The 13080-nt window shown below is 33.4% G+C and overlaps 1 protein-coding gene across 1 annotated transcript in view; it reads right to left on the bottom strand.

Moving 5' to 3' along the window:
• Window positions 1–12448, bottom strand: part of LOC128241024 (dual specificity calcium/calmodulin-dependent 3',5'-cyclic nucleotide phosphodiesterase 1C-like) — a 42797-nt gene extending 30349 nt beyond the window's left edge. Inside the window, exons 1-4 of the mRNA XM_052958009.1 lie at window positions 12444–12448; window positions 11943–12009; window positions 6865–7122; window positions 3694–3794 (exon numbers count right to left, since the gene is read on the bottom strand). Coding sequence (XP_052813969.1) covers window positions 3694–3794; window positions 6865–7122; window positions 11943–12009; window positions 12444–12448 — 431 coding nt within the window. The remainder of the gene's footprint in view (window positions 1–3693; window positions 3795–6864; window positions 7123–11942; window positions 12010–12443) is intronic.
• Window positions 12449–13080: the final 632 nt, after the last annotated feature.

The following is a 13080-nucleotide window of genomic DNA, read 5'->3' as shown; positions in this document are numbered from 1 at the left end:
TCGAATGCTATTCAGGTTGTGTTCACCAGCAATATATACACTCTACATCACCCAAATAAATCGCTCATTTTCTGACTTCGATGTTTGTATTATGAAGCAATTTTGTGTCAAATTGTCTTCGTAATATTTGATATCTTTTATTTAATAGTTCTTAATGTTTTTGTCCCGTAAGTCTGATGTACATATTGTCTCTTTTGCTGTTCAGATGTAAATCTTTTATTCATATGAAATATATGATATTTGGTATGAAAATTAATGTTATCTTATGAGGAATTCATTTATATTCTTTATAACATAGAACCTTTAAATTATATGCAATATTTCATACATTTTCTTTATTTCCTTTTACATCTGAAGGGTTTCATAATGGTTTTTAATTCTTCAACAAACTGTTATTTCTTGTGTCTACATGTTTCCTTTAATTTTAGCACCTTCATTATTTTATGTTCTAACTAATCTTTATGCAACAGGCTTAGCTAGACAAGTTTTGATAGCTAAGCCTCAGTGAGACATTTCAGACATTCTTGTTACTTCTTAACCTTTTAAAACAACAATATTTTTCATATAAAAGCCTAAGGATCACTTTTATTAAGGACTTCGAATTGTATGGTGTTCCATTACATTATTTTATACTTTGTGTGTTACCAAAGTCAGGACATTGTGTTACAAATATTATTTTCTACTTTGTGTGTGTTACCAAAGTTATAATAAAGGACATTGTGTTACAAATATACATTTCTAGGAACAGTTTAATAAGTGTGTTTAATAATTTGTGTTACAAATTTAAAATACTTAAACACTTGTGCTACCAGAATTATTGATGACACTGTATAAATTTCTTCTACTGGTGTTCCATAGAACTGTATGCATGTGATTATATTCTGGACGTTATTAAAACTTTAAAACATTCATTGTGAGTTGCGTCAGGATTTGAACCCACACATTCACGTCATTATAGTTTGGTGGATGAATCTGGGGTACAGCACTGTTTAGCTGCTGTGACTTTCCTGGTACCTCTGAGTGTGCGGACCAATCAACAGCCAAGCGAGAAATTTCCATTATAAAAGAAACTGACGGACTCCACAATGAATTTCAGCCATTTCCAAAAGGGTAACCATCATCTTTTTTACCCTGTTATCATGATGTGCCAGCCATGCCGCAGTCATTCTTACCACCACTGCAATCGGACCAATTCCCCTGGTACTCCACACCAAGCCAGGTCAACATCTTTTCGCAAAAGTCAGATGCAGCTGCGGGACCGTATAAGAATGACTGCCTTCATGAACAGAAAAGACTCCCAAAACATGCCATTTCACCACCTGGACGATGCTGACCTGCAGAAGTTGCGCTTCAACTCTTTGACTAGAATAACATCAAACTGTAAGGCAAATTCTAAAAACCCTCAAGAAAAATTTCAGGCAACTATTGAAGGTCATTGTGCAGCAATTTCCTTCCTCAAACTCCAAAACAATGACCTCAAAGTTAGTGACCAAGTGCATTTCAACAAAAACATGGAATTATCAAAGCAGCTGGACCGTCAATCTGAAATACACGCAAAGGCTATGTCAAAACAAATAAAGATAAATCAGGACCTCACGAAGAAACTTGACCACATGGTATCAGAATCAAAAAAGGCTACAAATACAGAAGAGATTGCTCCACTAAAACTGCTCAACTCAAAGCTTGTTGAGAGACTCAACAAGGCACAAAAACAACTACAAGATCTAAATCTATGTTACAACCAGACCTCACAGACACGACAAAAAATAATTGAAAAGGCCAGACAGGAACTGAAAGATATGGCAAGCGAAATCGTTGTGCACCGTTATGATGACTACTGGGACCATGAGGAAGGAAAACACAATTGCCGGCAATGTGGCAGTCAGGAATACCATTCAAAAGATGAGTGTCTTGCTGTGGATGAGAAGTGTGGGTGCTGTAACAGAGTCGGACATTTCACTCTTTTGTGTAAACATCTATATAAACAACTGTAACAGGCAAAAATTTGAATTATTCAATCTCTAGATAATGTTTTAACGTTTGGAGTCCAAACTTAAATGTATTTGGGGGGAACTATTATGAAGCAATTTTGTGTCAAATTGTCTTCGTAATATTTGATATCTTTTATTTAATAGTTCTTAATGTTTTTGTCCCGTAAGTCTGATGTACATATTGTCTCTTTTGCTGTTCAGATGTAAATCTTTTATTCATATGAAATATATGATATTTGGTATGAAAATTAATGTTATCTTATGAGGAATTCATTTATATTCTTTATAACATAGAACCTTTAAATTATATGCAATATTTCATACATTTTCTTTATTTCCTTTTACATCTGAAGGGTTTCATAATGGTTTTTAATTCTTCAACAAACTGTTATTTCTTGTGTCTACATGTTTCCTTTAATTTTAGCACCTTCATTATTTTATGTTCTAACTAATCTTTATGCAACAGGCTTAGCTAGACAAGTTTTGATAGCTAAGCCTGAGTGAGACATTTCAGACATTCTTGTTACTTCTTAACCTTTTAAAACAACAATATTTTTCATATAAAAGCCTAAGGATCACTTTTATTAAGGACTTCGAATTGTATGGTGTTCCATTACATTATTTTATACTTTGTGTGTTACCAAAGTCAGGACATTGTGTTACAAATATTATTTTCTACTTTGTGTGTGTTACCAAAGTTATAATAAAGGACATTGTGTTACAAATATACATTTCTAGGAACAGTTTAATAAGTGTGTTTAATAATTTGTGTTACAAATTTAAAATACTTAAACACTTGTGCTACCAGAATTATTGATGACACTGTATAAATTTCTTCTACTGGTGTTCCATAGAACTGTATGCATGTGATTATATTCTGGACATTATTAAACCTTAAATACATTCATTGTGAGTTGCGTCAGGATTTGAACCCACACATTCACGTCATTATATTTGTAACATACGCGTACTCAATGTACTTCTTTAATAAGTGCTAATTGTGATCCATTGTCACCTCACACCGATGCCTGAGTGCATTACAGTATGTTGTGAAAAACTATGACATGATCAAGTTCGAAATAAGGACTGATAAATAGATGTGAAATACCAAATCGGGACCGTAATTTTTACTGCGAAATAGCCTTTTTTTCGAAATAGTGATTTCGGATTTTAGAGTAATTTAGTTAAACAAAGAAGGAAAAAAATCGGGACCAAAAACTAATTTCGGATAAAAGATGTTCGGAATAACGGTGTTCAACTGTACACAAAAACCGTAACCATATTTTCCAAGTAGGGGCAAAATAAATATCATATGCAAGAATATAAGTATCTATCATGTGTTTCTGGTACAGATAGAAAAATCTGACCCTAGGGTACACGCTTAGTTCGGTAACGAGGTTTGCAGAGTAAACAATGTAAACAATGTTGCACGCGCTTTTTTGTGAAATGTATAAAAGTGTGTTTTCTACATAATTTTTCCATCAATTGATAATTTAAGATATGCAAGAAAAAATATCAATCATGTTTTTCCAGTAAAAAAATCCGACCCTCGGGCACGCTGCATGGCCAGTAACTCGGTAAGCCTCCTTTCCGGCTTATGCGGCTGCCCTAGGGTCAGATTTTTCTATCCCTAACCAAAAACATATGATAGATACTTATAGTCCCATCATCAATCTTCTACCCTATAATACCCAACACTTACGAGGTCTGAATGTGGAAGTTATTGGTAGTACCAGTATGTTCAAAATCATGAATCAGAGCTGCAACAATGGTTGCGAAGACTTCTAGGTCTGTTAACCAGTTCTGAAAAATAAACAAGTACATGTATAGTTATAACTGCCAACATATAAATACATATTGATTTATTTTGAAAATATATTATGTATTAGTATTCTTCCGGATGTTTACTTTTCAATGTCTGATAGTTTGCATGCATATAGATTGGTGACAAAAATGTGCACCATTTATATGAAGTTACATGTACATCTTAAAATGTGGTGTTGTTGTTTTCAATCAAATGAATTGTAGTTCATAAAACTTTTTTTTTTACTTTGGTGGATGTTAACTTGAACTAACCAGAGTAACTAAAACAGCCTTCCCATCAGTAAGGTCTTAACAACAAAATGCTGTCACACTTTGGTTGTAATGTGAATTGGAATGAGTTCCTTAAAAACAACATTGAACAGTATTTGGATTCCTACATTCTTAATGTGTCAATGGTAAGTTGAAAAAATGTATTTTTGATGTCCTTTTTATCATTTTCATACCTTGAAGAAAATGCCCATTTTGAATGTTTTGTGTTTACTTAAAAAAATCCTCGTCAACGTTAGCCTCAGTTGTCCTTTGTCAGATAAACTACTACCCTATGCTTCATTGGGTACTGTTGTGATTTGGCTATGAAGATCTTGTAATCATGAATGATTAATGAGGAAGTTTCATTTGTTCTGCAAGATCAGCCCATGCCAAAATAAACACAGATACTGTAAAAGTATTCTGGCGATATGTAGCTGGAATTAGTGATGTAGCTGGAATTAGTGATAAAACAATTATCAATTAAAATCGATTACTCTTCGCTGACAATGCTATGTCGGCTACAATCGATAGTGGTTGTCTAAAATCGATGTCGCTAATGTTACTTCCGGTAACTACGTATTTTTTTTTTTGTTTTGTTGTAAAAGTGGAGTCAATGTCAATTTTTCTTTTAGGTAAATTCTTGTTAAGTTCATTTTAAAAAGGAAGGTCACTCTCCTAAACAAATGGGGTGAATGTAACAACTTTTGCTTAAACACTAATAAACTTTCCCAAAATTACAAATTGTTTTTAATTGTTTATATATTTTATAAAACCTTCTTCAATAACCTGTCTCTATGGTGAAGTGGGTCCGGTCTTACCTGCACAACCAGGGATCCCTGCTCGATGCATTCTGTCTTTGATACTGTTTTTGGTATCGTTTGTTATTAACTAATTTACTTTTTTTGTGAATATTTTATGAAATTAAGATACTGTGAAATCATTTATATTCGTTGGCATGAAATTTCATGGTTTCCCGAAAAATTACAATTTCGTGGGTACTTGAATTTGTTGTTTTTCGTTTTTGAAAAAAAGTAATTCGAAACTGCGATAGTTCAAGATCGTCTGCATTATCTCCACGCGCTGGCCTGTGATTTCCGTCTTCTACGTTTCTTTGTCACTCGGTTTATGACACTCGCTAAAGTGGTTCGACATGCACATGTCAATTATCGATTTAATTGGAAATTAAGGTCATAAAAGAAGATGTACCCTGATCATAAATACAGATAAGCGAAGCCATTGAATGCCAATTAAGAATTTTGCAAACTGTGAAAAAACCGAGAAGGTCCGTATATTTGAGTAAACAATCCCTAAAAATTGCTGATGTCTACAAATTAAATCACTTTTGAATATCATCTCATTTCAATATTTATTCACACGTTTTTGTTTAATAAGTATTTTGAACGCGTTGTTTTGTACATTGTCACATTGGAAGCTCATTAACCTCCGATGTAATCGATTAATTATTTCATTAAAGAAAAAAAATCGAGAACCAACACTCATCACTCACATCTTGTAAACTTGGAGATTTTCATGAACAGCACATGTTTAGAGACGTGCTTTAGTTATTTGGTTCATATACATTAAAATGATTTGGTTTATTTGTTAAAGGCTGATATAATATATTAATAAAACAATGATAGTAAGATATACAGTGAGACGGATATTTACACTGTATACTGAGGCCTCTGTAACGAATAAACTAGACTATGTACATAACATGGCAATTGAAAAAGTGAATAAAGGGTTTATGTTTCGTGAGATCTTGAATTCGTGGATCACCCAACCCATGAAAACCACAAACATTAATGCCCGACGAACATTAATGATTTCACAGTATTCTAATGAAATTCTCAATATGACAGGTTATCGAGTGTTAAGCTGGTTCACAAATATTTCATATGCTTTTACATTGATAAAATGCTAAGATAACTTACTTGATGCGGTGTGCATCATTTTGCAGTTGATGTGCAATTATTAAGTATGTGTTGTGTTGTTATTTTATTGTCCGATGGTAAATCGATATGCCTGGTCCGATTCGATTCGATTATCGATAGCAAATGGAGTCCGATTTTCTACATAGACCACTTACCTGACTGGAGACAACTGACAAAACAGGGTTTGTGAAGAGCATTTTAGTTGAAACATGCAATTTCATTGAAAGAAGAGTTATCTCCCCTGCCTCATGCATATTCATTAAAACGAGATTTTGTCAATTTTCCCACGGTATTTATCATGGGGTGTAACGCAAGAAAGAACCCTGGTTGCCCACAATGCAGATGTCAGACAAAATGTCCAGCTTGTCCAAAAAGTGTTCACATACACTGCCTGAGTCATCCAAACAATGTGTAGATTTAAAATCCCTAAAGTCATGAGTCATCCAAACATAAAGATGATGTAAAAGTCCAAAACCCATGAGCCATCCAAACATTTAAAGCTGATCAGCTTTAATGGTCAGACATTGAGAAATATAAAATGTAAATAAAATGTATTTCATGCTCAATAAATCTTTTTAGTAGAACATCTCAGTAGTTGTCTGAAAGGATATTGTCTACTATAAAAGCAGGCAGTTAGTACCTGTCTTGGTGGTTTATTCATTGAATTTGCATTGACAGGGAACCTTAGAGCTGCAACAGTTAATACATGCAAAACCTCTGGGAAAATTTGGAAATAAATGTGGAAACCTAATTTTTCTTTGCATTTGGTTGAAAAGTATGTTTAAGCATTTGGAATTGCTTTGGCCAAAAATTGTTCGGAAAATTCCCAATATAATTATCATTATTTTCCATAAATATTAACTCACCACAAGTTTGCTCTGAGAAAGGATTGTATGTACAGTCTGCGCGATGTCCCCTCCATGTACAAGGTTGTGGTAGGGATTCTTGTACTTGCCATAGCCAACTTCTATAGCTAATAGAAAACTATCCAGCACACTACTGTTTATCTTGAACTTGGTGATCAAGTCATATTTTTGCAGAAGTTCATATCCGACATATTTTAAAGCATGACCATCTGAGGCACTGTTAACGTTGAACACGTTGAAAGACCAATCATCAAGGTGCTGTAAAGAGTTCAAATATGGTTAACATGACAAGGTTTAGTTAGAATCAACATTTATATGAATGCTCACATTTTTTATCAATTTTTTTATAAAAAATAATAATGTTTGTTTCTGTTTTCACGCCCTACCCTACTTCTTTGCCCCGACCCTGAACCGTTTTATTGCCTTGAGAAATATTTTTATATCATTTGTTTCATTCTTTAATCTAAAAGTTTATAATGAAGGGTTTTGGGCTTAAAACATTACCAGTGATGCTCATTTGGATTGTTTATCATCAATTGTTTTTGGTAACAGAAAAATCTCAAGAAACGATTTGCCTTATATTAATAAAAATAAATAAAAATAACTACCTATCAACCTACCTACCCATTTTTTTCTGGGCATGAAACCAAAAACAACCCATTTTTTTCTGGGCATGAAACCAAAAACAAACATATTTTTAATATCTTTTTGGTTTTATCCATTTAAAATGTTGTTGGTTGAATGTCAAATTGTCTTCTTTTTTTTCAAGGAATAATAATTTTGTGATTTATGCAAAACATCTTTTTGGAAATATACTCAAAACTTTGAATGATTTCATTAGCTGGATTTCAAATTTTACCATTTTAGTGTGTTAACTTTGTCAATTTCCTTTTTTTTTTTCATGCAATTTAACTTTAAAATGTAACTTTAAACTTTTCTGTAGGTTGAAACCAATCGCTTTCCTTAAGATGCAAATTTAAAATTCTTACACAATTCAAACTGAATGTAATACGACTCAGATTAAAAAATAAGATTTTATAACAGCATTCATTTTAGACAGTTTTATTACGCAAAATGTTATTAAATAATCTAACATTCAAGTCCAGCAGTGATCAAGAAATGTAATTTTAACTGGCTATTGCAGGCATAAAACAAGAACATCGACAGGCAGATTGGCGACCATGTTCTTTCTTCTCTGTTGTTCAAGGTGCATAACTCATAACTAATAAGTCATAGTTGTTGACCTTGTTACCTGTATGACTCTTCTCACTCATATAGCACTAAGTTTCATTGGAATATTATCAAATGTATGTTTAGATCATTGGTTCATCAGCAAAACAGTAAAAAGAGTTTCCATGATGGCGACAACAATACCAAAACTATGAAAATACCGTTGCCTTTTTTCTAGCTCGAACAAGCTAAATGAAAACTGTAACATTCTTGAAAGAATTGTTTAACTATAACTCTCAGAACAAGTCAGTCAAAGCTCCATTTAATATTGAAAATCAAAGAAGGAAACAGTGTTTTAAACATGTGTCCTAAATTTTACAAAAATAAAACTTAATAAAAGTACAAACCATGAATTGCTTATATGTCCTTTAAAAGATTAACTTTATTTTTAAAAATATAATTAAGATTTTTGTTTTAATCATGCTGTCAAAGAGTTGAAATATTGACAATTTCCAATTGTAATAAACAGGACTGCTAAAAGTTTGAAATCTCAATCGTTCAGGGCCATTTTGACCCCAGCCCCCCCCCCCCCCCCAAAACCCCCAAACACACACAAAAAAAAACACCCCACAACAACAAATCTTTTTGCATTGTACCAATTCGTAAGCAGTGCTATAAAGCCATCATAGTGGACTTAGATTGTAATTTATACAAAATAAACATCAAGAGATGCTTATAAATCACGTTCCTGCGGTTTGGAAAGCTGCAATCGTTTTTAATTGCAGCCGACTAATACAGCAGTCAGACGACAAAAAATGTAACGGTGTTGTGATTTATTTGATTTAAATACTGCTACAGTGGATCAACATTCAACTGATAATCTTTAATAAACAGATTATAAGTATCTTCCATGACCGAGAGTGTAAGATAGGTTCATTCAGACCCGAGCGTAGAGTGTTTTACGGAAACGAGGTTTACCAAGTTTACGCAAAACACCCTGCGCGAGGGTCGGGATGAACCTATCTTACACGAGTGGCTATGGTAGATGCTTTATCCCACCTCAGTTAAACAAAATTAAGTAAATATGTATTTTTTTGCTGGAACTCTTTTGTGCTTGGTGAAAATAATAGCGTACGGGTATGCGATAATTCGTGGTTGTCATGGATATTCGCGCAGTGATTCAGAAAATGTAAATGGTCTGATCGGTCTTTAAATAGTTCTAAGAAGAGTGAAGCATTATTTCTTGAAAAGTGCGTGAAAACTGTTTTCTGGTGACATTTGAAGCGTAAAATAATTAACTAGCGTTCTAAATATTGACACAAGACAAGGTTTCCATGATGCTCTACAGACGACAGTCTTCAACAAGGGAGGTAATTACAATGTGGTGACCATTAAAAGAAGTTCCATACGGGCATTTTATCTTCGCCCGTGGGCAAGATAAGAATTTCTAGCATGGTTAAATTAGTGGATCTACTTATCTGAGGTGGGAGAAATAATTATCTATGTTAGTAATCAGGGCTTCTAAATATTTAAAAATTGACACAAGGCGACATCGATGTTTTCAAAATATTTTCTTAAAAAGACATAAGCTGCACACTCAGTGATTAGTTTCTGCAGTTAATCAAGCATGTCGCTGTTGATATCCTATCACAACAAAGACAACTGCATCTACAAGAAGGGTTAATGGCTCTTTATAGCAAAACAAGGCTGTCTAGAGGATGGCTATATCCCTCGCTATTGCTTTTTAGCATTGTTTTACTGCTTTTGAAGAGAAAACACATGTTATAAATATATTATCACATGTGTTCATTGTTTATTAAAATATTAAACTTGTTGCACATCATGAATGCTCGGCAGAGTGCGCAAGTATAAATCTGGACCGCGGTCAAGATCACTGCACATCGTCGCAATGAGAACAACATTTGTACCAAGTTCTATGGTAAGCCATCAATGCATAAGTCAGTTATAACCCGAACAAAATAAGTAAGTTATAGCCTGGACAGGAAATGATACGGACAGACAGACAAACTGACAGGATGAGTGCATTCCTATTATCCCCTCGCCACTCTGTGGCGGGGAATTATAAATAGCAGTTGTTTACATGAGAAAAGGGGGGTGATTTTGACATCTCTCTGATGTAATAAAAACAGCCAATTGGCACAGACAATATCACCCTCAAGATTTATTATGTACCCTGGTATTTGGGGATGTGGTATGACAAACACTGTTTGTATTACAAATTCGAATTTATTTACTGACTTACAGATTTCAAAAAATAAACTATTTTTGGACCGATTTTTTTGTTAATGGTCTGGCAAAGTCAAAATCAGTCCCGATTGGCAAATTGGTGGTTTTTAGAAGCCCTGGTAATAGAATAAATTCTGATGAATTTTTTGTAATTTTTGACAGTATGACTATTACAAGTCAAAAGTAAAATTTAATTTGATTGTTGTTAAAACAATTCTAGCATGGTCTTTCAACTTTTTAAATTACTTTTAAACAAAACAAACTTAAGTGTAACCCTACTTTTAAGTTTTTAAACAATACTGGAGCTTTGACAACACTTCACCTCATTTGGATCATAAAGTAGTGTCATGAATGGTTTGGCAGCATGGCGAGTAATAGCACTGGATTTTAAGACAAAAAGAAATATGTTCATGCAAAAATACAAAATGTTCTGATTTCAGTTATACACTCAAATGGAGCTTGTGACTTTAAACAAGTCTGATTCTAATATATCAAAAGCAGTGACACTCCCACTCCTACCCCCTACCCCCATCTGAAACATCTTGAATGTTTGCTATTCTTAAATATCATCTGCTTCTGATACCCTGCTGGTTAAAAGCATTAAATAACTTGAAACCTTTGAAAAAAGACACATCTGTGAAGATTTCCAGAGCCTGAAAAAGAGTTCCAAAACTGCATTTTTTTATGATTTTTTTTCAAAGACATGCAGAAATAGCAATAACCAGTAATACAGGTGGCACATAATTTTTGATTTTTATAAAGTAAATGTCCTATTCAACATGCCTAGTACATGTCTTTTGTGAAAAAAATAGGACAAAATAAGAACTCATAATATTTCCCCATTCAGCAAACTTTTTAAAATGATCATTCAAGAGTCAAAAATATGATATATCAACTTTGTGTAACACTTGTCACAGTAAGGTATCACCTAGATGGTAGGCAGAGTTAAAAGTTTATTACACACTCAGGGGCAGGGTGCATTGTTTTGACACACCCCTTTGACCCCCCCCCCCCCCCCCCATTTAAAAAAAAAAAGTAATCCCAGGCTAATTAATAATGACAGGGAAACTGTTACTAATGATAACTTACATTTTTTTTTTTTTGTTAATTTTTTTTTTTCTATTACCTTTGTACAAAATGGGGGGGGATGTTTTAAACCTTTAATGTTCGCATATCATACTTTCCATATAAAATGTTGTTCCTGATTGATTTGGGAAATGACAACATTGTTGCTGATGGGATTATTTTTAAAACCGCCGATAGGATAATTTTTATCGAAACAATTTGCATTTTATTGGAGTTTGGAATTAAAAATCGTAGAATCAGAAAATAGACCCACAATAAAACCCTGACAAATCTATTACCGTATGCATGTTTAATAGGACATTCACATACATGGAAATTAATTTTGCACTTTATAAAATTACTTATACCTTTTTGTCAGTGTATAAAATGTTGTATGCACAATATTGTATACACATCAAGTTTTTAATTAAGCTCAACTGTCCTATAAGTGGAATAAAAAAATCAATTCAAATGGAATAAACAGTTCTGCATTATCACTATTTCTGCTCTAATCTTTGAATGCATAAACCTTAAAACAGTTTTTGCTCACTTGGCTTTTTGTGTCCCCCACAAGATTCTGAATGGCTTTAACATACCTTTAAAATAAGAAGTACATGTGGCGGAACATTTAGCCCTGCGGAACTTGATAAACGACGGTATATTCTGCAACAAACATCTTTATTCAATATTATACTTCTTTTACTGGAAAGCAATTATAAGTATACTAAAATTCATCAAGACAGTTTTGACAGAATTTAATGCTTCAATAATATAGATCAGGAAATATAACAGTTACTGTTGTCTTAAATTCAGTTAGAATATGACCTACATTTTCAGCCAATAACATTGCAGAGAGGCCTTCATTAAGTACAAGGCTGAATCAATCAGAATTTCAACTTTCACGGATGTTTAAAGGTCTGCCTACTGCCACTCATCTGATACACACTCCCTGCATCAGAGTTTGCGTTTACAATGTGTCAGCCAATGAGGTTGTATTCTTAGTCAGTTAGTTGACCTGAAGTGATATCTTAATTTCAAAGGGCTCGTTCGCTATGCTCACTCCGCCCATTCTTTAAGAACAATCATTAAGATCTTACTTCATGCCATCTAATGTACACATAAAGTGAGTCTATGAAAGTTTGAGTGAGGTTTTTGAGTCTCACAGTTTTCAAAGATGGCCACATAATTGTACAAGTTTATTAATGTTCAACACATGTCATGTGAAGATGTGAGTATAGGTAGACATGACATATTTTAATTTAAGGTAACCAATAAAACACTGTATTTTTGGCCATATTTTCATCTGTGTAAATAATTTTAATTATTTATTAACCATAAGTGATGAAGCCCTTCCAGCGCTGTTGTCTATAAGCTTCTCTTGTTGTCTTTTTTAAAGTTTGTAGGAAGCGAAACAAACAATACCTTCGATGAATTTAATATGAATTTAATACTTACAATATTTAGATAATATTTTCCTTATACTTTCTTAGCTGTACAAGAGCCTTTTTGGTCAAAACACATTAGTTTAACCACCCAAATGTTCACCTTATGCTTCATGCACATGAACCTGATTCTAATTAAACTTGATACTGGTTTATAATGATGTCATGACCATCATTTCATTGTCATAATAACTTGTTATCTTACATATTGCAGAAAGAAAAAAATGTTAGTCATACCTCTGTTTAACAAACTGGTCAATATGGAGATACTGTATAATCAGCCTGGCCATTC

Source organism: Mya arenaria, chromosome 7 (assembly GCF_026914265.1).
Source record: "Mya arenaria isolate MELC-2E11 chromosome 7, ASM2691426v1".
Lineage (NCBI taxonomy): Eukaryota > Metazoa > Mollusca > Bivalvia > Myida > Myidae > Mya > Mya arenaria.
The sequence above is the reverse complement of the archived record's forward strand: the minus strand, read 5'-3'. Positions and strand labels throughout refer to the sequence as shown.